This window comes from Podarcis melisellensis (assembly GCF_964234715.1).
Source record: "Podarcis melisellensis genome assembly, chromosome: 12".
NCBI classification, from domain to species: domain Eukaryota; kingdom Metazoa; phylum Chordata; class Lepidosauria; order Squamata; family Lacertidae; genus Podarcis; species Podarcis melisellensis.
The window spans coordinates 54,650,028-54,677,188 of NC_138544.1; the positions used below are offsets into that span (position 1 = coordinate 54,650,028).

The 27,161-nt window shown below is 42.8% G+C and overlaps 1 protein-coding gene across 3 annotated transcripts; it reads right to left on the reverse strand.

Annotated features, from left to right (window-relative positions):
* Positions 1-26,670, reverse strand: LOC309381104 (meiosis-specific coiled-coil domain-containing protein MEIOC-like). 3 transcript variants are annotated; one of them, XM_081931591.1, is made up of 8 exons: positions 26,521-26,670; positions 20,301-20,432; positions 18,261-18,427; positions 16,611-16,712; positions 12,834-14,598; positions 11,890-12,024; positions 7,171-7,351; positions 1-2,915 (listed from the first exon to the last, which is right to left on the reverse strand). In XM_081931591.1, exons 1-8 carry the CDS (start codon positions 26,581-26,583, stop codon positions 2,665-2,667), a joined length of 2,796 nt encoding a protein of 931 aa, XP_081787717.1. In that variant the 5' UTR covers positions 26,584-26,670; the 3' UTR covers positions 1-2,664. The 3 variants fall into 3 exon arrangements, with proteins under 3 accessions (XP_081787717.1, XP_081787719.1, XP_081787718.1); XM_081931593.1 differs by lacking the exon at positions 26,521-26,670 and adding an exon at positions 23,569-23,756; XM_081931592.1 differs by lacking the exon at positions 26,521-26,670 and adding an exon at positions 22,457-23,544.
* Between the last annotated feature and the right edge of the window lie 491 nt (positions 26,671-27,161).

The window sequence follows — 27,161 nt, forward strand, 5'->3', positions numbered from 1 at the left end:
CCCCCCCGTTCCAAAGCAGAAAACTGAATTTCAGTTCACATGAATTAAATTTAATTTTATCTTTTGGTGGGTATATGTTATAGCCATTTTCTACTTTAAAAAAAAAAAGCCAGCACAAAAGAAAAATAAATGAGAATGGATGCCTTCATAGGCAATATACGGTAACTAAAACAGGCACGTTTTATATATTCTAAAGCTAGGGAAACCAATGCTGGAAACTGATTATGAAACATTCATACTGTAAACTACAGCTATCAAATGCAGCTTATTATAATCCCTTTAAATATATTGCTTGGTTGCAACAAAAAGTGAGTACACAGTTATATTTTATCTTTTAAGACTTTGAAAGGCACATGACTTATAACCACCAATTATAACCACAGCTTTAAACAGTTTTCACAAATTAATTACTCGGGAGTGTCTAATACACCCATTACTACAAAGCAGTCCTGGAGAAGTACCATGATTTGGTCAACAGAAAAAAGTAAAGACTACCAAACCACTGTTTCTAAACACAGTAAGATTGGTAAGAGTTAAATATGATCAACTCCTCACACTGTAGACTCATTCTAATCCACAAAGCATATATGACCTCATGACATTTAGTGCAAAATGCACAAAGCATAATTTCTCAGCATTAACCTTCAAAGTAATACAAAGGCTGAAAATACCAAATGAAGAAAATGGCACTCTGATTATTATGATTCAATGATTCCATTGTTTTTTAAAATGAAGAGGGAGAGCATGAGGTATCTGCAAGTTCCTGCTGCACACACCTTACAGTCCTTTCACTCATTATTACATTTACTTTAAACATTCACAAAGCCAGGCTCCTTTTTGCTTTACTGCTCCTTTTGTGCCAGCATTTCGTGGGAGGGAGACTGGGTGAAGATCGCGCTACATATTGTCACCACAGTTATAGGTGGCTGCCTAGCACTGCCTGTCTCTGCTCCCTTCTCAGCTAATCAGGAAGTGGCTGGGAGGGGGCAGAGTTTGACCTAGACAGGCCAGAGGTAGAACTTCTTCATTACCTGTACACAATAGGGCTCAAAGCTGGGCCTGGGGTGTGGGGAGAGAGATTAAGTACATTTATGACGAATCCATTTATTATGCTTCTGGGAGCAGTAACCAATTTAACAACTTAGTAAGCAAGTAAAATCCGTTCCAAGCATTCAAACTAGGTTTCTTCTACCAGGATCCCTCACATTTCCAAAATGGTTCTTTGAGCTGAGACAACTGTTCTCCAGAATTTGCCACGGACGTATAAAACACACACACACATTACTTGTTTATCAGTACACAGAGGTATTCTCACGTTTTACAAGATTGTTAAAACATTAATACTCCTAAGTGATGAGAACCCAAACATTAACGCCCCAATCCAGAGATTCCTGTCACACACTGAAGCTCAGGAACATACACACCACTTCCTATATGGACTAGGGTCTCCTCTCGCCCAATTCCAATTTATGTGTGTGTACCCCTTACCCCATTATTTGTATGAAGCTGTCTCCAACATTACAGTGAAACTTTTGGACTAGTGCCTCATATGTTCCAGTTCTTGCCTTATACATTCACAATGGCCATATAATATATCTGATTGTCCAAGACACAGTATGAAGTCTAATAATGATGGTGATTAAACATACAAAATTTCCTCATGCTAAAAATAAATCAGCCAGCTTTGGTAACCTAGTACAGATTAGTTTTATATAGCTATTCCTACAAACATCCCATCTCTACAAACATTATATACTGTGTATATTTATAGGTTATATATACACACACATACAGACCCTGAGCAAACGTAAGCCTGATTATTAGGTCTTGCAATAGATCAAAACATACATTAAAATAAAATAAAAACAATATATTAACCATGAAAATAAATACTCAAATCATTAATAGCCATGTTCATTAAGTGCATAACAAGTTAAAATAGTAGTTTTAAGCCACTAAGGCATCGATATATTCCATTTCTAAAGCTAAACAATTTAATCTCACTGGCTAATGCTCACTATAATGCAATACTTAATACTACAAATTTATAACTCCTTTTGATTTTCTTTCAGAATCAACAGATTCTGTTGTTCTACCACACTTATGGAAGATGAAGTTTCGATTAGAGCAGATTGACACCTGTTGCTAATACACCTTCCAACACTCCTTCCAGATTTAATGCAACTAACATAAGCTGCTGGTTTAATGTAACTACTGTGAGCCAGACCATTGGCAATTTCTTCCTCAGCTTCTGACAATACCACAATAAATGTGCATTATTGATTATCAGTGTGAAACAAACAGTATTCAGTAATGGCTTTGGCACTTAAAATATTAGCATTACAAAACCGAGGAATGAAGTGGCACTATGTGTTTGATTGGTATCACAATTAGCTTTGCCACTTGCTAGTTTCCTAGTCAATGGCTTGAGTTACAGCTTTGGATTGGTGGCCAAGAATATGAACTACTATTGCTTGTCTCCACTTAAGCTGACCTTTTCTATTTTACATCCTATATACCACCAATATTAAGACCGCTGCAATACTACTACAGAAATGCATGTTGTCTAGGCTTGAATCTCAGCAGTGGAAACGCAGCACAGATCCACTAGACTTGGCAGCCAGGCGTATTTTCTACACTGCTGCAATATCTGCTTGGAAGCATTCACTGTGTGACCTGTTGAGGCAGGTTCTCTCTCTTGTTTTCTTTGTCATCATGCTCCACGACGTCCTTCACTTGCAAGCTGCCAATGACAGGACAGAGCTCTTGCAACGCCCTTTCCACTTCTTCTTTTTTTGCTGGCGTGTTCATTGATGTTTTCGACAGGGTCATCTGAAGAGCACACCATAAAGCTGTACGTGTTTTTCGTGTGAAGAAAGCCAAATCTTTAATGGCAACCGCCAGAGCAAGGACATCTATAACAAAACCAGCATAGCATCATTTACAATTTCAAGAGGGATTTTTCTCCCCAATACTGTAATTATAGAGTCTGCTAACGTTTTCAAAGAACCAGCCTCCGGATGTGATTATTTTATTTATTTTGATTTGATAAAATTTATATTGCTTGATAGTAAAAAAACAAACAAACCTCAAAGTGGTTTACAAAAAGATAAAACAAGAAAATCAAGAAAGAATTGCAACAGTACTGCTAAAACAGATTAAAATTACTTCAATTTCCTAAGCATCTGGGTAAGGTAAAGGTAAAGGGACCCCTGACTATTAGGTCCAGTCGTGGCCAACTCTGGGGTTGCGGCGCTCATCTCGCTTTATTGGCCGAGGGAGCCGGCGTACAGCTTCCAGGTCATGTGGCCAGCATGACTAAGCCACTTCTGGTGAACCAGAGCAGTGCACAGAAACGCCATTTACCTTCCCGCCGGAGCGGTACCCATTTATCTACTTGCACTTTGACATGCTTTCGAACTGCTAGGTTGACAGGAGCAGGGACTGAGCAAAGGGAGCTCACCCCGTCGCAGGGATTCGAACCGCCGACCTTCTGATCGGCAAGTCCTAGGCTCTGTGGTTTAACCCACAGCGCCACCCACATCCCAAGCATCTGGGTAGGCTTGTCTAAATAAGAATTTTTTTAGCTGACAAGAGTGCAGTGAATTATTTCACTGCCAAAAGTATGCATTAAGGACTTTCCAAATCCATATCACATCATTAAATAGATGCACAAACAGTCCGTTGGTGATATTTTCATGCATTTAGGGCATAGGACTTAAGGTGCATGTTTCTGCAGGAGACTGTTGTAAGCAACACTACAAATGAACATTTCAAGATTCTACTGCAGGGCTAAGGACACTTTTCATCCTGGCAGCTGAATCCAAACTATGCTGGAAAAAAAATGATCCTGGCCAATCCAATTCCAATTCAATTGGAAGCTCCTGGGTGGAACCAATCTCAGTGAGGTTTGCATTTGGCCTCAAAGCAGTGAATTACAAGCCCCACTTGCCAATGAACCATCAGGGGTTGCAACCTTGCCTTTACCTGCCTCACACCTGAGCAGGGCTTCGGGGAAAACAGTTGCAGGCCAAATTAGACCCCCCCCCCTTTCAGGTTTAATTAGGCCTTTGGGCCGGAAGTTCCCCTCTGCTTTACTTTAGCATTCAGCGCAGGATTGAGACCTCAGTTACTGAGTCTTACTTGAATATTTAATGCTTGGACATAAAATAACACTGAAGTTTTACAATTCTATAACAGAATGAACCACCCGTTTTCTACTTGCTATTTGAACACACCTGTCACAAGTTTTGACTCAGGATCTCTTGTAAACAAAAACAAAATGCCTCTCTGGAGCAACCTACTTTTCTCATGCATCCCGATAATTTTAAGAAGAGCAAAGAACTATGTGATAATAAACATGACGTGTATAATCACAATATTGGCATTTACATGTCATAAAGCAAAGAGCTATGTGGTAATCTGTGTCTCAGTTATAGAAGGTCCTTCTTCAGGATTTTTGTTGACTGAGAAGAGGTCTCTGATGAAACTCCAGATATGAGTTCTGTACTAAAATACATTACAAATACAAAATATAAATCCAGACACTTTGCACCCAACCAACTAAACCTGACAGTAAACATGCAGCAGCTTCTCAAAGCGGAAAGTTGCCACTTCAGCAACTTTCCTTGTACTGTATCATGATGTTACATGTTTTCTCTTTGACCAACCACCACAAGCAAGAAGATGCATAATGTTGCAACATTATGACATAAACAAATTATATTAGAAAAGGAACTGCAACAAGATGTGTTCCTGCTTGCAGCGAGTTGGACTTAGATGACCCTTGGGGTCTCTTCCAACTGTACACTAAGCCTAAAAAGGAATTATCCTACATCATGGGTAGGCAACCTAAGGCCCGGGGGCTGGATGCGGCCCAATCGCCTTCTAAATCCAGCCCGCAGATGGTCCGGGAATCAGCGTGTTTTTACATGAGTAGAATGTGTCCTTTTATTTAAAATGCATCTCTGGGTTATTTGTGGGGCATAGGAATTCATTCATTATTATTTTTTTCAAAATATAGTCTGGCCCCCCCAAGGTCTGAGGGACAGGGGGCAGGCCCCCTGCTGAAAAAGTTTGCTGACCCCTGTCCTAGATCAAACCACCTGGCACAGGGCTTTGAGGCCTCTTGTAGGAGGCAGTGGGAAGGGTGGGGAAATGTCCACTCTAACATAACAGGAACATAGCAAGTCTTATACAGAGCCAGAAGAATGGCAGACAAAAATAATGGACTATGCAGAATTGGACAAAATGACAGGAAGGATTCAAAACCTGTGGGACCAGAGATTTATAGAACATTGGAAGAAGTATATGAACTATTTGAAAAGCAATTGTAACCAACAAATTACGCTAGCAGGACTACAAGAAGTTTTGTAAGGAGGAATATATGAAGTGCTACAAAGTAGATAAAGAATAAAGATATTGGTTATGAGTTTTAAATGTAAGAGGGAAAATAAGAAATGTATACTAAGAGATTAGATTGGAAAATTTTCAGACAGGACTGATGTAAGTCAAAAAAATTGAATAAGATGTAAAAATATGTTTAACTATGGTTGAAAATGGTATGTTAGAAACACACACACACACACACACACACACACACATATATATATATATATATATATATATATATATATATATATATGCAGGTTTTGGTGTCCTCGGGTGTCTTCCCGTGTAAAAGTTGGGGTGTCTAGGCGACGTTTCGACGAGGTCTCACTCGTCATCTTCAGGCTGGTGCTTTCGGCTTCTTGTTACTGGAACAAGCCGAAAGCACCAGCCTGAAGATGACGAGTGAGACCTCGTCGAAACGTCGCCTAGACACCCCAACTTTTACACGGGAAGACACCCGAGGACACCAAAACCTGCATTCCTGTACCCGTGAAAATCTACGAAAGCATATATATATATATATATATATATATATATATATATATATATATATATATATGACGTCTTATACAGAGCCAGACCACTGTTGCAGCTTAGTACTGCCTACTCTGATGGGCAGCAGCACTCAAGGGTTTCAGACAGATGACATTTCCAGTCATACCTGGAGATGCTGAGGACTGATCTTGGGATCTTCCGCATGCAAAACAGCTGCTCCACCAGAGAACTATGACTCTGCCCCCTAATGCCTGCTGTAACAATGTGATCATTACATAAAACAGGGCAGGCTTTTCACTTCAGAATGCAGATTTAACCTAAACCTGTATTAAGATTTTGCTCTCTGAATGGGAACATTAATACAAAAGTCTGTTTTGCAGGTGCCACAAAGAAATTATAGCGGTACCTCAGGTTAAGTACAGTGGTGCCTCGCAAGACGAAATTAATTTGTTCCGCAAGTTTTTTCTTCTTGTGAGCTTTTCGTCTTGCGAAGCACGGTTTCCCATAGGAATGCATTGAAAATCAATTAATGCGTTCCTATGGAGACCGCTTGCCAGGCTGGCAATGCGGAGAAGGGCTTTTCTCCTCACCGCAAGCCTTCAGGACAGGTACGGGAACAGAGGGGAAGGCGCGAGGCACTTCTCCTCTGTTCCCGGGGCTTGCGGTGGGAGGAGGATTTTTCCTCCCCACGCCAACATTCAGAACAGCATTCTGAAAGTTGGCGGTGGCAAGGAAAACCCTCCTCCCACCGCAAGTCTTCAGGACAGCCATCCGAAGGCTGGCGCGGGGAGAAGGTCTCTCCGCTCCACTGCCAGCCTTCGGAGGAGCCTTCCGAAGGCTGGTGGCAGGAGGAGGTCTCTCCGCCCCACCGCCAGCCTTCGGAGGAGGTCCGAGGACAGTGGGGAAGACGCGCTGCGCTTCCCCGCTATCCCAGAGATTTCCCTATGGGCTTTCGTCTTGCGAAGGAAGCCCATAGGGAAATTCGTTTTGCGAAGCACCTCCAAAACGGAAAACCCTTTTGTCTAGCGGGTTTTCCGTCTTGCGAGGCGTTCGTCTTGCGGGGCACCACTGTACTTAATTTGTTCCGGAGGTCCGTTCTTAACCTGAAACTCTTCTTAACCTGAAGCACCACTTTAGCTAATGGGGCCTCCTGCTGCCGCCACACCGCCGGAGCACAATTTCTGTTCTCATCCTGAAGCAAAGTTCTTAACCTGAAGCACTATTTCTGGGTTAGCGGAGTCTGTAACCTGAAGCGTATGTAACCTGAGGTATCACTGTACTTGCCTTTTTCATTGTTGTAACGTGCTATTCCTTGCCTCTGATGATTAGCAGCGTTAACAATCTCATCCTTGCGTCTTGCTCGGGTAGCACAGATGGCTTCCAAATGACATCTCAAAGTGGCAGATATGTTACCATGGATAGGATTACCACAAAGCCGTTCCATTTTCCCAACTAAAGTGTGTACCTAAAAAAGAAGAATACTTCATTAGGGTTTTTAATACTTAAAAACAATCAGATAGCCAAAATCATGTGACAGCAGCTAGGCACTTCACGCTGAATGTGAGAACACAGCTAATCTAAATTTAGTAGAAAATAGTTTGGAGGAGAAGCAGTTAAAAGCAATTCAGCCATGAATAGAAGCGACACTCCTCATTGCAGCATGAGAAACATAAAGCTATGTTATGAAATTACTGGCAGGCAGGGAAAGCAGAGGAAGCAAGAAAACAGTGAAGCGGCCCTTCAGGGTTCAAGCATCCAGCCATCCTCATTTGTATTGTACATTCATTTATATTTTTATCCCACCTCGCCTAAGCTTGAAGGAACACACAAGACACAAAACAGCCACTTTAAACCAGAACCCCAACAGTTCCCAAACGTCTTTTTAAGATGAGTCTTCCAACCCCTTCTGCAATGCGCTCTACGTGGGGCTACCTTTGAAGGTGACCCGGAAACTACAACTAATCCAGAATGCGGCAGCTAGACTGGTGACCGGGAGCGGCCGCAAAGACCTACATTGGCTCCCAGTACGTTTCCAAGCACAATTCAAAGTGTTGGTGCTGACCTTGAAAGCCCTAAATGGCCTTGGTCCAGTATATCTGAAGGAGCGTCTCCTCCCCCATCGTTCTGCCCGGACACGGAGGTCCAGCTCCGAGGGCCTTCTGGCGATTCCCTCACTGCGAGAGGCCAAGTTACAGGGAACCAGGGAGAGGGCCTTCTCGGTAGTGGCGCCCGCCCTGTGGAACGCCCTCCCATCAGATGTCAAAGCGATAAACATCTACCTGACATTCAGAAGACATCTGAAGGCAGCCCTGTTCAGGGAAGTTTTTAATATGTGACATTTTAGTGTATCTTTCATCTTTGTTGGAAGCCGCCCAGAGTGGATGGGGAAACCCAGCCAGATGAGCGGGGTACAAATAATAAATTACTATTATTATTTATTATTACTAAAGGCCATCACAGTTTTTCTTCCTCTGGAAGGCTGCTGCCCGCCTCAGACTGGGCTAACATAATTTCTCAAAAACGTGACGAAGCAAAGCATCAACTAGAAAAATAATCAACAATTTTTGTGCTACCTTAAGCAATTTGACATCATCTTCTTTCAGGAGACATGGCAGAATGACCCTATATTTCTTAATGGGTATAACTGCCACTACCTGCCTGCCTCTCCATCTCTAAGGGGCGGCAGATCTAGTGGTGGCCTAGCTTGCTTCATTTCCACGGAGCTGGCGCATTCTCTAACAGCCCTACCCAGCTGCAATTCTTTAGCAACAGCCGCTCTACTTAGCTTCAAGAGAACTACTCTCTTGCTGGTCAATGTCTATATTCCCCCAGGCCAAAAAAACCCCGTTGTCAAGGCTACATGGGCTGAGCTAGAGGCGTTTTTAGAGCCTCTCGAATCTACTTACCCGTCTGCCCTGACTATTGTGTGTGGAGACTTCAACGCCCGTATAGGAACAGATGACAACAGTCTATACACTCATTTCAACCTATTTATGGACCCTGAAGAACAGACGGATATTGGTGCGACACGACTGTCCAAAGATAGTAGAAGTAATTTCCCAGGTCTCTGCTTAGTGCAGGCTGCCAGACGGAGGGAACTGCTGATATTAAACGGCAATATAGAGGGGGACCGCCCCGGGGAATATACTCATTTCTCCAAGGCTGGGGGAAGCGTTATAGATTATATCTTAATCTCAAGATTTGCTCACAGCTTTGTAAGGAAGTTCCAAGTGGGCCACAATACTCTGAGTGATCACCTACCTCTAATTTTAGAGCTTGCAGGTCGGCCTTTTGACTATTCTATTGCCGAGCCACAATATATACCTTCTGTAAATTTGGATATACCTGCCCCCAAAAGACTCAAATGGTCCCCAATACTGAATGAAAATCTAACCCTCCTTCTTCAGTCAGTGGAGTTAAAGCTTATTCGCTCCGCTATTGTATCAGGCAATTCAGTAGATGCGATTATGGAACGCTTTAAATTACTTTTGGAAAGATTGAAACCCCATTTAACAACAGTGATACATAGCTCCGCTACAAAGAGGGCAAAGGACGGAGCTAGCTGGTTTGACCTGGAGTGCAGGCAAACAAGGAGACAAACGAGAACAGCCTACCAGAGATACAGGAAATCAGGGACTGCCCTCCTACTTAATGCTTATATTTATCTGAGACGGTCTTACAAACAATTACTAAGGAGAAAGAAACTGGAAGCTGAAAGAGCCGCATGGCACAGTTTGGTTAAGGCATCGCACGAGAAAGATACTACTTGCTTTTGGCGAACCATATCTGGTCTACTGGACCAGGAGCGTACTAATTCCATCTGTACAGTGGAACCAATGGAGTGGTTGCGCCATTTTCAATCTTTGTTCTATGACCAGGAAGCCCAACATTACAAACTATGCATTCAATTGGAGGACCTACCTCATTGGCCACCAGTAACTGCAAAGGAAGTTGAGAATTTAATCGCACAATTAAAGAACAACAAGGCCCCAGGGAATGATTACATCCCTGCCGAACTTCTGAAGTCCAACATTGGCTGGTGGGCCCCCCTGCTGGCGTCTTTATTTTCTTGGATCGACTCAACGGGTTTACTCCCAGATGGTTGGACTGAGGCAATAATTATCCCAATCTATAAAAAAGGACCCATGACAGACCCGGCGAGTTATAGACCAATCAGCCTTCTGCCTATACCCAGCAAACTATATGCCAAACATCTTTATATCAAGCTAACTAGCTGGCTGGAAACTGAAGCTATTCTAGCGGAAGAGCAAGCGGGTTTCAGGCAAGGCAGATCCACCATAGACCATTGCTTCACCCTAGCCTATTTAATTGACAAATATGCCAAAAAATCCCGTGGGGTGTTATATGCAGCCTTTATTGATCTAAAGGCTGCTTTCGATTCAATTCCACGTGTAAGACTCTGGGATAAATTGAGCACATCAAGTATAGACAAAAGACTATTATTTCTGATCAGCTGTTTATATAAAGACACGTTGCTGCATGTAAGAACTTCGTTAAATGGCCATCTTATAGGACCAGTTCCTGTCAGTAAGGGGGTCAAGCAAGGTTGCATCCTGGCCCCAGTTCTATTCAACATCTACATCAATGATATGGTTAACTGTTTGTCATCTCCGGACTTCCACGCCCCCAAACTGGCTGACAAATCAATATCAGTGCTTTTGTATGCTGATGATGCGATACTCCTATCTCGAACAAGAATAGGCTTAAATAGGCTCATAGGTGAATTTTCAGCATACTGTAGGAGAGAGCAACTTGCAATAAACTATCAGAAAACCAAAATTATGGTTTTTGCAAGGAAACACAGACAGTACAGCTGGAGGATGGATAACCAGACAATTGAACAGGTTAAAGCCTTCAAATATCTGGGTATCGTTTTCCAGTCGACCGGGTCCTGGGATGTCCATCAAAAATGTGCCAAAGAAAAAGCAGCTCAAAGTATCAAGATGCTGTCCCGCTTCTTTTACACGAAGGGGGGCAGATACATCCCAGCAGCCCTTGAAGTTTTTCAAGCAAAACCTCTGGCGCAGTTACTGTACGGGGCACAAATCTGGACGGGGAACCACTGCTCCAGTCTTGAAACTGTTCAGTCTAAATTTCTAAGGCAGATATTCGGCGTCCCCTCCTGTGTTCCAAACGCAGCATTACGACTCGAGGCCTGCCTTCCATCTGTAGAAACTCAGACCTGGCAGAGAACATTCAACTATTGGCTTCGTCTTAATCTAAATCCACCTGGTCTACTGCCTCTAGTAATGCAAGACCCTCACAAAAGCAAGTGGTTCAAAACTGTGCATCAAAAACTCCTTACATGCGGTCTGCATTCACAGTCCCTACTATCAATGGGCCTCATTAAAGCAAAGAGTCTAATAGGCCAGCGCCTGAAAGACATTGAACGACAAAACAACCTGATTATCTTAAAGAAACTGTGCCCATGGTATACCTACTTTCCCCCTTCTCATTTTGACTCTCCAGCTTCATATTTGTTTAAACTAACCATCCCAAAATACAGACGTGCCTTTACATTGGCTAGATGGGATGTTCTTCCCTCTGCTGTACTCGAAGGTCGTTACCAAAAGGCTCCATTTGAAAAACGACTTTGCCCATGTGGAGATGGTAACACGGAAACAGTGTCCCACGTCCTTCTATCTTGCCCCCTTTACAAAGACCTAAGGAACGAGATTATTACTCCACTCATTCTCTCCAACCCCGGCCGTTCACCAGACATTACACTGTATTTTCTATTATCTGATACGGATAGTCAGATAACAGAGAAGGTCGCGAGGTACATCGAGAGAGCTGCGAAATTGAGGGCCACCATCTGAGTGACAGACTTGTTCATCTGACGGACCTCCTTTTGCTTGTTCTTTTCTTCCTTTTATCCCTATTTTCACTTTTAACTCTTGTATAGCTGTGGCCTGTTGGCTTTGCTAATAAAGTTTTGATTTGATAGAAAGCATCAACTAGATCTGGGGTGAATGTGCTTACTCTCGCCTGCTCTCGGAATTGGTCCACAATCAGACGATCCACTCGGGAAGGCTTGTCGGGAAGCCGGGAGAAGGGAGCATTATTTGAGCTGGATACCTGCTTCCCTGGGAAGTTTCTGGCCAGATCTGCCTCTGCCTGAAGAGAAAGCCAGAGAATTAATGGAATATGTTCCTCTCTCTTGCTCTTTCTCATCCTCTCCACCCATTTGTAGCTGGCGAGAAAAAAAGTAAAAATGCTCCCCAGTTTCCTACCATCAACCCAAAAAAGCCTACAGACAAAAAAAAAAACAAAAAAACACGGGCAGAGAACAACAGGCACTGTGCAGTTTAATCATTCTTGGCCATATAAGAAGGCAATTTCAGCTTTGCCCCAGTCCTTCTGGAAACTGGGGATAACGAAGAAGCCATGCAGATTATGTTATCCAAACTTGGAAAAAGATTTGTCAGGCTAGATATAGTCCCCAGTCTTAAGTTTTCCTACCTCTCCACAATGTTACCAGTAATGCTATTATGAATTATGGCGCTGGAGGAGACTCTTGAGAGTCCCATGGACTGCAAGAAGATCAAACCTCTCCATTCTTAAGGAAATCAGCCCTGAGTGCTCCCTGGAAGGACAGATCCTGAAGCTGAGGCTCCAATACTTTGGCCACCTCATGAGGAGAGAAGACTCCCTGGAAAAGACCCTGATGTTGGGAAAGATGGGGGCAGAAGGAGAAGGGGACGACAGAGGACAAGATGGTTGGACAGTGTTCTCAAAGCTACCAGCATGAGTTTGACCAAACTGCGGGAGGCAGTGGAAGACAGGAGTGCCTGGTGTGCTCTGGTCCATGGAGTCACGAAGAGTCGGACACAACTAAACAACTAAACAACAACAATGCTATTAACATAAAAGCTAATGTCACTATTAACTTCCCCTAGGTTTCACCTTACTAGAGACTACGTTACCTTTTTCCTTTCCCTCTCTAGTGCTCTCCACTGTTCATAACAATCTTCTAGATGACTATGAAGCTCATTTGCAGCTCCACTGCGATGTTTTGGAGGTCTGTAGTGGTTAAGAGGTGGTGGAAAGGCAAAGTATTGTGCAGGCAAATCTCCACAGAAGAGTTCGTTAAAGAAAGGACTCAAATAGGGTAGGTCCTCATAGTGAAGGAGGTCAGCAAGTTCAGACAACGGAAATGGCAATGGAGAAAACGCAACATTAGCTGGTGATGAAAATGTGGGAGGATTAAATGGAGGAAAATTAGGCATATGTTTATAACCAGGCATTAATGGGAAGAGAGGGAGGAAAGAAGGATTGATGAAATCAGACAAAATGCTGCCATTCTGTTCTTCTGTTCTTCTCAATATATCTGGCTGCGTTTGATTTGGGCTTGCATAGCCTGGGTGTGGAATCCAATTATTTTTATGTCTTCTCTCATTCTGCCTAGTTCTCTCATCAGTACTGAACTGGCTTTGCTTTTTATGAAAACTATAGTGTTTCGCAGACTCATTTAGGGAATGCTTTTGTGACAGCCACCTGGAGGAAGCATTCGTGGATACTTCACCACAGTATCCCTCTCTAGTAGCTAAGGAATCCTTCTGGGCGTGTCCAATAGGGTTAGGTTGCTTCCTATTTTCATTGCAGTTTGAAAACCCTGAGCTGTAAGGAATGTTAGCAGAGATGTGTTTCCCATCTTTTCTTGAGTTCAACATTGGTGCCACCTGTGAATAAGAAGGCTGGGCTATAGATTGACTGGTGGAACATCCAACAGAATGAGTTGAACACCTTGAAGACAACTGAGAACTCATTTGCTTTTGCTTCCCATAAGTTACAAACGATGTAGCCACCGGATTTAGTATCTTACTATCCAGCCATGTATATCCATTGTAAGATGAATTCATATTCTGTAGTGCTGGCTTAAGAGGCAAGTGATTGCAGGATGCTTTCTGATGATGTAAGGACATCTTACATTCAGTATTGCCGAAGTCCCCCTCTGTAGTGATGCAACTATGGTTATTTTGTGGGTGGTTTTCCTGCAGTTTTGCGTTCCTTCCTTCTGGAAAGCTATTCTCTTTATTAAGTGGACTGAGAAGGTATGGAGATGAGCAACTAAACTGTTGAGAGTCATAAATAGCTGGAAAACCTGTATATCTTATATTCTGCTGGATCACTGGATCCCATATTCCATCAGAGGGAGAATTAGACAATTGAGTGAAATATTTGCTTGATCCTTCTGTGTCATTTTTCCCAAGCACACCTCTTGCATGGTCAGCTTTCTGGAGTTCTTTAGGAGTATTCGTGCTATCTTTTATTCTAGTATGAGATGAGAAAGTGCTAAAATCAATATGGCTCTTCCCATTGCCACTGTTTAACTGATTTTTGTTATAATTGGGTAGATTCTGATATGCAAGTCCACCTTGGTGATTGATTCCCTTACTCTTAAAAGCCTTGTTTTCTGAATCAGCATTCTTCAAAATCTCATCAGATGACCGACTGCAAGGATCAGACGTCACAAGCCAGGATCCTATAACATGGAGATCTTCAAGTTCTTTCTTTAGTAATTCTACAGATGATGTCTTTTGCAAGTTTTCTTCATAAATATTTTGAGTACCAACAAAGTTTGTAGGATCTCCATTTTCCAAGCATTTTGTAGGAAAAAGCCCTGAGAAGTTTTCAGTTTTTTCAAAGTCGGATGACCACACGGGTGGAAATAATCTTGATAGAGAATTCCTGTAACAAACCAACAATTTAGTGCTGAAGACATTTTGTTTCTATAACATAACAGATGAAGCTGCTTTATACATTCAAATCAATGAACCACTTGCCACTGTATTATCTACATTTAACAGGCAAGAGGTATTTTCCAGCCCACTGGTTGAGATCCCTTTTCAACTGGAAATGTCGGAGACTGAACCCCATTTGCCTCCTCTAACAATCTTTGTTTTCACAAATTCCGAAAAACATGCCATTTATGCTAAAAACATTAAAATGTGAGGATTAATATACTCTTTTGCTGAGCTGAATGTCATCTTAGGAGTTTTATTATGGTGAAAGAGCAGAACAGCTTGACCTATATAGAAGATCTGGGGGATGAGATGAAGCAATCTTAGCCTGATATAGAATTGTAGAGTTGGAAGAGACCCAAAGGGTCATCTAGTCGAACCCCCTGCCATGCAGGAATCCCAACTAAAGCATCCATGACAGATAGCCACCCAACCTCTGCTTAAAACCTCCAAGGAAGGAGAGTCCACAACCTCCATAGGGAGACCATTCCACTGTCAAACAGCTCTTACTGTCAGAAAGTTCTTGTTGATGTTTAGTCGGAATCTGCTTTCTTGTAATTTGAAGCCTTTGGTTTGAGTCCCACCCTCCAGAGCATATATGCTTAGATTACCTAGGAGACCTTTCCTGCCAGCTAAGGCTAACTGCAGAACCAGGGGGAGATTATTATTTGTTTGTAATTATGGCTGGACAGGGAAGGGTTAAATCTCTGCTCCCCAAAAGCTAGTTTGATTAAAATTACCCTCTGTGCCTTATATTACATTTTTTAAACCCTGTTGTGTGTAGTTGCTAAGAACTAACTCTGACCCTTAGAAGCAGACCAAATAGGCTGCTTTTACAGGAATGTTATTAGTTATTCTACAGGGTATTAATTGTTTTATTAGGAATAGCAGGCCATAGAGGGCTGCCCTATGTGATCAGTGAAAGATTTATTTTCTTTCTTTCTTTTTTGAGCTCTGAAGGAATCTCACTCCTAGTTCTGAACTAGTTAGCATTTTAAGTGCCATCTGCTGGTAGAGATAGGTATTTGTTTACCAGTTTAGACTGCTATGGCAAAAGAAAGAACCATTTAAGCAAGTCCAACCTGCTTCTTTTCCTACAATTGTCTAGACCGAATAAGGCTCTCGCTGCCATCCTTGAATGCTATTGAATTCAATCTGATATTCTGAAGGACTCCTCTAGACAACCTGTTTAGCAAGGCCAAGAGGGGGTCTTATCAGATGGGCAGCCCAAGACCTCCATACACGCTGCCCAGGCTTGTGCCCAGGGGAGGTCTCTTCCGACAGATGGATGCCAACCTCCTGGTCTGCTCACACCCAACTTACAGAGAATTTAGACTACATCTGGGCTTCATTGAGCATTTGTTCTGATTTGTCTGTGACACTATATGACAAAGAGCATCCATCCAGATTTGCTTGGAAGGTGTTTACATGTCTTCCCATTAACCACCTATTAATCTACTTTTCAAACCAGTTTCCCATCACCTTATAAACAGCAAAAGTCTGGCCTTTTTAAAGTGGATTGGTTGTGCTACGTCAACAGAGCCTTTAATTCATTTTGATTGTGCAAACTTAGGGCTTGTTCACACATCTGCTTGTCCAGCCACTTTCCCCTAGGAAAACCTGCTGCTTATTGTTGAATCAGAACGTACATCAGTCATTTTTCCTTTGGCTTGATGTTTGTTCTGATTCAGTGGTAAACTGCAGGTATTCCCAGGGAAAGTGTCAGGGCAAATGAAAAAATGCTCTGAAAGCACAGGACAAATGGAAAACCTCTTGGATCCACGGAACAAAGGAGAAGTGTGGACAAGCCCTTAAAGTTTTGATATGCCCTGAATTCCTTCCGCTAAAGACTTTAATGTGCTTAGGATCAATAGTTAGCAAAGGTAAGGAGAGAACAGTTTTCGTGAAGCTTATAGGCGACCTTAAAATAGATATTTATATAAATAGTCATCAGCTTACCAGCCTGTAACAGGTTCTTGCTTGTTTGGCTCTTCTAGGATGCTTGTCACTAAGCCAAACATATCAGGGCCATTGCCAGAATAAGATAAATTTACCTGTGTTCTGAAAAGAGAGATATTTGAGTATCACCTGTACCAAGAATCTAAGAAGAATGAGCCTTCTAAATGAAGTACCTTGAGTTTAGGGGTTTTTTCAGAGCAATATTTTCATGTTACTGAACAGTTCTGTAAGCCACCTCAACCTTGGTGGAAGCAACATAAAATAACTAAGGTAAGCAGAATAAATAATTAATAAAAGCATTTAGGAAACTGAGAAGCAATATTTACTGAAATTAATAAGCACCTCAAATACGAAAAAGCTCAAGTATTACCCCGCTTGGCCTTATCAAGAAGATCAGAGAGCCACTAATGCATGGGAAATAAGAAACACTGTGTGTAGCAGTGAGGTAATAGGATGAGATGTAAGAATGTAACTAAAACAGAACACGTTAACTGTCTTCCATTGTATCTTCCCACCACTTTTAAAGCAGGAGAGAACATGACCAAATAAAGAATCTTGTTCTGTTTTTAATCTTATACATACTGATCCCAGCATAATCACTCTCCCAAATGACATGAACGAAGAAAGGGTATGTGCAGAAATTCTAAGCCAACAAGCCATAGAGTAATCTTGATTTTAGAAAATGCATAGAAATGGAAAGAAGCGAAAGAAAACCAGACCAAAATCAGCAAATGAGAGCTTGCAACCATTTCATAAGCAAACAAGCCAAAGTCAGACATTGTGAAGTAAATTCAGCACCAGTTTGATAGCAGATCAGTAAATAAAACAGACAGAAAAGGAAGCAACAGTGAGCATTGTGCACAGTGTACTATGAAGTCTCACAACCTGGTAAAATTAAAATGAACTCTCTTCTTAACTTGGCTTCTCTCCAACTTACTTCATTAGGCAAAAAGCCAATATAACTCCTGCTAATTGCTTTAATATGGCATTTTAACAATGTCACCAAGCAATATTAAAACTGGGATACAAACATCAAGCAAGGAGACTTCATTCATCAGAACAGCACATGCAAATAGGTAACTTCACTGTATCACTTATATCAAAATATTGCTCAAAGCAAATTTATGAGACATGCAACTACTGCAAAAGGGGGGAGAAATCTAAATATAATGGATTAGTTCTGAAAATGGAGAGGATGTTTCCTAAGTCACTCTACTTACTGCATTAAGCTGTATTGTCATGCACTGTCTGAATTACAACTGCAACAAAGTTGGCCATACATTACAGGAGTTTTATTCTGTAACAATATCTTCACTGCAAACAATTGAGTAATGTTAAGGAAGAGTACTATATAAAACTTTGCTGAAAGGTGTACCCAGTAGTGTAAAAAGGCAGGGGAAGTGTGGGCGTGTACCCAGGGCTCATCCATACTTCTTGTCCCACTCCTTTCCCTCAGGGAAAACTACTCTTTAGAAGCTCAATTGGAGCAAACAGCAATTTGAGATTTTCCTGGGAAAGGAGCAGGGAAAAAGGGGAAACTGCTCAGATCAGTGCTTTCTAGGCACAGGGCAAGTACAAGTGTGGACCAGCCCTCTATCAATTCATTTGTAGATTTCTAGAAAGAACCACAAGGTGGCAATCACTTCATACCTTTTTTTGGTGCAGCCATGTAATGGGGCAATAGCGTTGGCATCATCTCCACATGTTGACCAGCTACTGTAAAACTGGGGAGACTCCACAGTGGACGGTGTGTTAGTTATTCCTCCAAACAAAGGAGAGAAGAGCTGTGTGTCCATTTCTTGCTTTGTGCGGTTTACCTGAGTTGAAATTCAAGAGGGAGACATTTTAAGGGGAAAGAGCTTTTTACAGGCCAAATGACCAGACAAGCTCACTTTGTTGCCTTCCCTTTTGATATTAGAAAATGAAACAAAAGAAAATTATTCTTGTCATTACTGTTTTACAATAATGAAGCATGGGGGAAAGGTACAAGTACTGGCAGTTATGACGTGCAATGCCTTGCTTTAGAAGTGTACTCACAGATCAACATACTCACATCACATTTTGGTAAAGCATGTATGTTCCTACAGAACTATTAACTACACATATGGCAGTCTTCTGAGCAACAGCAGAAAGTAAGTAACAGAGCACAAATGAGACCTAGAGGAATACTATATTCACCAGTGGGCACTGGGAGAGTGTCAGGTCAACACAGCCCTCCCTCCGAAGACAAAATTTAAGATTAGTACTGCATTCTCTACACAGCTACCATTGTTCAAGAGAGTGTGACTTACTTTGGTAGTATTCATACATGCTTAAAAGGGGGAACATGTAATGCTGTCCCCTGCCTTACCCTATTGTCAGAGAATACAGAGTACTCTGTGCAAACTACAATAAATAACCAGTTGGTAAACAGGACTGCATTTGTGCTTCATGTAAAACGTTCAGCAGAGTTAAGATGTTGAATTGCATGGAATGAAGCAAACGAACATTTATTTGATTTTTGCCTAGAAGGACTTCTTACTGTTCAGGGAGAGCCTGCAAAATGCATTTGGGCACCAGAAGGAAACCTCCAGGCTGCAGGCCTAATTAGGTTTTCCCAATGTGGTTTTTTTAAAAAAAAAAACACTCTCACCTGTTGATTACCTGACATCAGGCACTAGACTGGTGAATCTGTGGCACTAAACTACAATAGAATTAGGAGCACACTTTAAGTTCACTTCCAAGTCTTCCTTTTTCTGCTGCCCCCACCTCCAAGACAGAAAAAGGTGGCAAACTCAAAAAAACCAATGGATTCAAGCTGAAAGAAATAATCAGGAAAGCACTTAGTGCATTCCCGGTTTGTCATTTTCAGTTGCTGCGAGTGAAGCCGAGTCATCAGACACCCATCCTATGACACCAAGTGAACAACAGGTGAGTGGTCCTGCTCACTTGTCAAGCTGGAATGCCGAGTGAGCCAGTTCCAGACCTGGCCCACCAGCTGGATCCAACCCCACACCTCTGAATTAGAGTGAAAATAAAAATATACCCTAAGAATTAACAAATAGGGCCTGCAACTAAAAGTTGCAGCCTACCCCATTTTCCTAAAGAAGGATGTTCCTCTTCAAAATTCCAGGTGTCCAAGAACAGTAGCCTTGTAGTTAGGTCTGAGGGTGCTGGAGAGGCAAGGCATTTCCTCTGCTACACTACGTAATTTCAGGGGGCTCAGGTTTAGCTGCCAACACTGTACTTGAGGAGTTGCCTTGCTTGTCTTCCATGTTAGGCATGAATGATTTGACTTCCTCAGTGGCCAGCACACCCAGTGGATGGCATAGGACAGAGAGAATTATCAGTTCCTCTTTAGTCAGCCTACTGCATTTCACTGCTGGCTCCTTCGGGTTCCGACATGGAAACAAAGCAGACTGGTGGAGGAAGAGGGACATAATGGCCTGTGCCTTTTACACCAACCTCTTTACTTGCCTGCATGAATTCCTTGTTGCCGCCAATGAACAGGCAACTAATTAAGCACAAGGCTGATTTGCAAACCTATATACATCTATACCTAGCAAGTCATCAGAGCATGTCTAAACTACCACACTCTTCCGGAATAGTCCTGCTTCATTTCTGAACTGCTACACACATACACACAACACACCCTGCATTTGCCAGGAGGGCGAATGATTCCTAATAAAATTCTATTTGCTGTGGACTCACCTGTGGCTCATAATGACTGAATGTGGTGCTTTGCCTAACCATATCCTCATTTTCAGTGTGCAGATTCTTGTTTCTAAAATGAGTAGCATTTCCAAACAGACAGAGGTTTGAAGTCTTAACCACAGGTCTCACCTGTTCAAAAATAATCCAGCATTACACTTAATAGTAGCTTGCAAAACATTTAATAAAGCTAAACATTATTAAAAGTGAAGTGGCATTCTCCCCAATATTTTGATGAAAAAATCTGCAAAAGTTGAACCAAAAAATGAGAAAACATTCAATATACCGGTACTATTGTCCTTTTTTCTAAGGCTCAGTTGCTTTCCAACCCAGTAAGAAACATTCCTTGACAGGTACTAAATGTGCACCTTGAACTCCAAAACAATCTGTGAAATGCTGTACTAAAGTCTGCAGACTAGCAGATTGATTAAAAACTAAATTATGTGTGATGCCTGGCTGTGTGGAGCCTGTCCCAGCCTTTGTACTTTTTACACACACACAATGCGGTTGCATAGGCTACAAATCAAAGTGCAGGGCCAACATGTTTTAAACCCCTTCCCTTTGCGCTGTTTTGGGGACTAAAACCGAATCTCTCCATTTCCCTTTTGCCCTGCAGGAGAAACAATATGGCTACCTTCATTTTCCCAATACAGCAACACAAAGCAGCTGAAGTGGTGCTGAAAAGTTCTGCATCTTACTTTGTACCTTGCCAATGGTAAGCCATCTATTTCTTCTTCCTTTCTTCAAATTTATATCACTTACCTACTTCAATTAAACTCTCTTCTTTTATTATATTGTTAGCTTTGTATTTATAGATTTTCCTAGTGGCAATGCCTCTACTTGCATTGTTCACTGACACCTTCCTACCCACCCACCGACCTCTTAAACTTCACCAAGCCCTATTCCCCTTACAGCTCACCCCCTGCCCCCTCCTGTCACAGCTCACCAAACCCCCACTCCCTCTATTTACACTGAAGTAGCTTGCCTGACTTGCCTCTTCTTTCCTCTTCACCCTCTGCTGCTGAAGGTTTCTTTTATTCTTTCTTTTTTTGAGGGAGTGAGCTATCATTGAGCTGCAGTTCGCAATGTCAGCTGTCTATGGCTAAGCGAACTACAGTGTGACAATATCCTTATGCAAATCTCAGAATATATTGTTCCGCACCACCCCAATCTCCAAGCGATTCCAGGGGTTCCAGGCTCCTACCCAAGGTTTGGTTTACTTGGAATGAGGAACAGCAGACTGTGGTGTCTTTAGGCTGTATGGCTTATAACCTGAGTCTACGATGCAGGGGCTCACAGCATTAACATCCCAGAAGACCTTGCTTCTCCCATAGTCGCAGTCTTGGAATCATGCAGACATCAAACATGGCCCTCATTCTCTGGCTTCTGCCAGTAGCCTGCTTCTAGCCCAGCTCTCACACACTCAACTCTGGCTCTTGTCCTTCTAGCCTCCAGGTGAGCGAGGGGGACCCTCTGACACAAAACTACATCCTTTGTTAATGTATTTTTAATCTTTTGTTGGAAGCTGCCCAGAGTGGCTGGGGAAACCCAGACAGATGGGCAGGGTAGAAATGATAAATTATTATTATCATTATTTCTTTGTTATTCTAAGGACCATACTTAGGTGGTAACTAGATGTTGCTATTATCTATATAGGAACACCATCTCTTTGACCAGGAAGCCTCTTGACATGGCCTAAAAGGGCCTGTATCTGCTGCTAAGTGAGAGAGACAGATTGGGGATGCACAGGCCAGGTTTTAAAACTTATATTACTTTCCTGTATTAGCAAACTGTAACCTTTCTCTCCACACCCCACTAAGGCAGACAGAAAATTTTCTGCTTCCAAATACGAGTTTTATGGATGGATATAATGGTAGTCAAATTGGGCACTTTTGAAATCATACAGGAACCATGAGTGCCTATATAATAAATATAAATGCAAAATTATTTGGGCATGTTAAAATTAGTATGTTAACAGTTTTCAGTGTTTTAATTTTCTCTCTTGGAATTTCTTAGAACATATGTTGTTAAGTTATCATGGCCTTAAAATATCTAGAAGCATTCCTTTAAAAATAATTTCAAATAAAGCTTTGAATTTATTTGAGTATTTTGGGAAGATGAAGCAACATTCATGCTGCAATCCTATACACACATACCTGAGAGTAAGGTCCATTGAACTCAACAGTTCTTACTTCTGAGTAGACATGTCTAGGATTGTGCCATAAGTGCAGTTTATTTGAGCAGGGAGCAAAATCAAAATTTCAGTTCAAATACTTGTAGCTACTTGGGGGGAAAATAGAAATTATAAGGCATATAAAATTGACATAGTGTATATTTTTAGTTTTAAAAAAAATATAGTCAAACATGCTAAATTAGAGCCAATCTATTTAGGGCATTGCAAACTTTTCACATTAAAAGTTTTCCAGAAAATCCACATCACTTCTCCACTCAAAAGTGGTTTCAAGTATCTGGTTAACATACCCCTTGACATTTAACCTCTCATGTTTTCAGCATTTTGAGTAAAGAAACTCAGCAACTCCCTGTTTAGAGAAATGACAACACTACCACCTTTCTAACCATACAGCAAATTCAGCTTCTTTAAATGCAACTTTGCAGAAGTTACTCTTTACATTTTACACCTTCCCTCCCCAGATTCAAAGTGCAGGAAGGGATAGAAATTAAATTCCCCATCCCACTTAAATGTCCAAACAAACCTGCACAGGGTTTATATTACAGTAGTTGCTTCTTGCATATACACCTTATCATGAACACAAACCCGAGACAGAAAGTCAGGCACAGGCTTTACATACATTCAGCTCTGGTGCAAAATTCAATCTAACAGCTATACTGTGTTACATCGCACCTTGTCCAACTGCCCTCAGTGCTGCTATGTGACGCCTAGACATGACAACTCCGTTACTACTCAGATATAGAAACTGTTGCCAGGCTATTGTGTTTCTTCTCCACCCACTGGAGAAGCAGGATAAACAAAGCGAGGAGAATGCAGGGTTGGGTCTAAACACTGACACAGATTCAGAAGAAAAACTAACAGCATTATCAAGTACTGTACTCATATGCTCTAAGAACCACATTTAATCTGCATACAACAAACCCACAGGAAGCCTGATGGTACTATAAAGCCACAATGCATTTTCTAAACATAAATTGCTATTTGGACAGATCTGAAGTGATATGCCTCCCCACAAAGATTTCAGAATGCCAAAGGCTCTGTCTGCCTTTGCAAAAACAAGAGAAACTCCGAGCTTACGTTTTTGGCCTTCTTCCTTTACGGCCAGCCTCAGCTGTGACTGATGTCACTGGAATACCAGTATGTGAAAGTATTATGGGAATTGTAGTTTTCAGACTATTGTGAAACAGCTATAAAGTAACAAGGCTCTATTACTGCAGTAACTCCCCAGAAACATGCAAGAGCTATTGTACATACAGAATGAACTTGGAAGGGGCATAAATTAACTATTCTGTTCTCTATGTCTGGCTAGAATGCAGTTTCTATGTGAAAAGAGCTCTCTTCTGCTTTCTATCCTTTTAACATTCATAAGAAACAATACAGTACAGTACAATACTGAGCTAGTACCTAGAGGAACCAATGGTATGATGGTGTAAGGCAGTTTCCTACATTCTTAGGAATCTAAAAAACTTGAAAGTGACTTGTGGCAGCTGGCCCAAAAGTCAAAATTACTTTGGAACTGAAGTACCATGTCTGTCCTATTAGAAGTAGACTCAAATTGCTGCACCCATGCTAGTCCCATAAAAAAACAAAATCAAAAGTAACAGTTGTATAATACCTTTATTGAGATAATAAAACAAGTAGGTTTTTAAATTTCTCTCTAGCCCACAGGTCCCATATAATGCAGAGGTGAAAGTGAACAACAAATGTGGTTGCTGGTGCACTGTATTACCGAAGGAGATTAATTTTAGGTGGTAGAATTAGATATAAAATCAACAGAAGCTGAATTTGGGTAGTGTCATCTAGTGGCTAGAGGGTACTAAACCAGTTCTTTATTTCACTTTGTGTTTTCTGCCTCATGGGTTACCTGAGTGTCCCACTAGAACTAGAGACACAATCCAGTTAACTGTTGACTGTCACATTTTCAAAGGGAGAGCAGCTATGCTTCTGTCCTATATAACCTTATACACCAAGCGTTCTCCAGCCCAGCTAAATCTGCATTAGTAGTTCCCTCATTCCATCTTATTATTAAACTACATTCTGGGATTTTTTCCCCCCCATCTAGCAGACAACAGCTTTTATTCCTTTTTAACGTCTAATTCATAACCCAAATGAAGTTTTAACGAACCCAAAGCTCGCTTACTTTTGCTTTCTTCATACAGCCCCAATGAAGACACTCCCCTACTTTTCCTTTCTTTTCTTGGAGGAGAGAAGGCAGTAATACAAAGCCACCCTTTGGAGTGACAGGTGCGCCGTGTGAGAGGTTAGCAATCCACAAGTCACTGGAAGGCCGTGGCTGATTTAAACGCAAATCCACCTGCTCAAGGACTGCAGTTTTAAAGACAGGCCAATTTATTCACTGTGCCAGATTTTGATTTTTATCAGCCTGGCGGCAAGATGCTTTGCTGTGCATTGCTAGTAAATTAAAGGTAAAGGGACCCCTGACCATAAGGTCCAGTCGTAGCCCACTCTGGGGTTGTGGCGCTCATCTTGCTTTAGTGGCCGAGGGAGCCAGCATTTGTCCGCAGACAGCTTCCGGGTCATGTGGCCAGCATGACGAAGCCGCTTCTGGTGAACCAGAGCAGTGCACGGAAATGCCATTTACCTTCCCGCCGGAGTGGTACCTATTTATCTACTTGCACTTTGAGGTGCTTTCGAACTGCTAGGTTGGCAAGAGCAGGGACCGAGCAAGGGGAGCTCACCCCGTCATGTGGATTCGAACCGCCAACCTTCTGATTGGCAAGTCGTAGGCTCTGTGGTTTAACCCACAGCGCCACCCGCATCCCATGTATCGCAAGTAGACAACGTTAAATGAGATTGGGGGTGGGCCACATACACCACCCTGGAGAGGTGGTATAAAATGTAAGAAGCAAATGAATCAATGAATAAATAAAGAGATATATGAGGGGAGTAGCAAAAGATATGTGATTACCTGGGCTGGCCCAAGACATTCTGGCCCCAGAGTCGAACCACCGAAACAGGCATAGGCAATCTTCGGCCCTCCAGATGTTTTGGACTACAATTCCCATCATCCCTGACCGCTGGTCCTGTTAGCTAGGGATCATGGGAGCTGTAGGCCAAAACATCTGGAGGCCACAGTTCTCAAGCTGTGGGTCACCATATGTTGTTGGACTACAACTCCCATCATGCCTGACCACGGGTCATAGAATCATAGAATCATAGAGTTGGAAGAGACCCCAAGGGCCATCGAGTCCAACCCCCTGCCAAGCAGGAAACACCATCAGAGCACTCCTGACATATGGTTGTCAAGCCTCTGCTTAAAGACCTCCAAAGAAGGAGACTCCACCACACTCCTTGGCAGCAAATTCCACTGTCGAACAGCTCTTACTGTCAGGAAGGTCTTCCTAATGTTTAGGTGGAATCTTCTTTCTTGTAGTTTGGATCCATTGCTCCGTGTCCGCTTCTCTGGAGCAGCAGAAAACAACCTTTCTCCCTCCTCTATGTGACATCCTTTTATATATTTGAACATGGCTATCATATCACCCCTTCACCTCCTCTTCTCCAGGCTAAACATGCCCAGCTCCCTTAGCCGTTCCTCATAAGGCATCGTTTCCAGGCCTTTGACCATTTTGGTTGCCCTCCTCTGGACACGTTCCAGTTTGTCAGTGTCCTTCTTGAACTGTGGTGCCCAGAACTGGACACAGTACTCCAGGTGAGGTCTGACCAGAGCAGAATACAGCGGCACTACAGGGTCATGCTGGCTAGGAATGATGGGAGTTGTAGTCCAACAACATCTGGGGACCCACAGGTTGAGAAACACTGTCTGGAGGGCCCAAGGTTGCCTATGCCTGCACCAAAAGGACACCCCCACCCACCCGCCAGGGAAGGAGGCGGGAGTGGAGAGCGACACCAGGACCCGCTGCCCCTGTGGATTCTGCCGCCTGAGGCGCTCGCCTCACGGGTGGGCCGGGCCTGACTTCCCCGCCCCACGTCCCCCCCTAGACCCTGCCACGGGCGCAAATAGGGTCGCCCCTCTTTCCCTTCCCCGCCGCGCCTCCCGCAGGGCCTCACCTCTGGCCGCCGGTTCCCTCCTGAGAGGGGAACAGCCAGAGCACGGGCGCCGTCCGCCACCATCTCCTCCTCCTTTTCCTTCCCGCCTCAGCAACAGGGGCGGGCGCTGGTTGGTTGGACGGAGGAAGTGGGCGGGGCCTGCCGCCAAATTCTTCTCTTTCGCCGCCGCCGGCTCCTCCAAATAGATGGCGAGGGGGCGGGGCCGCGTGCGTGCGTGCGTCTCTAGCAACTCCGCCCACTTTGACAACCCAGCCGGGAACAGGCCAGGCGGCTGCTGCGCGCGCTCCGCCCCGCCAAATGCGAACGTTCGAAGCGCCTTTTTCGAACGGCTTGCGCGCGCCCCCGCCCGCGGCACGCGATTTTAAAGTCGTTAACGGCCGTTAGGCTAAAGCTGATAGGGTTGGGAGAAACCATTTTGTTCGCGGGGGGGGGGGAAGGGAAACGGGAATGTAGAGGGGGAAGAGAGATCATTTTATAAGTTTATAGGCATTAATAACAGTCCTTCCTTTCGGTTTTTTTGGTTCCCACAAGCTTTTTGGGAACTGCTTTTAATGAGGGGGACTGCTGCCCTACTGTTTTTTTTATTGTAGCTATTCAAATGGTTTTAATTGATTTTATACATTTATATAGTCTTATTTCTA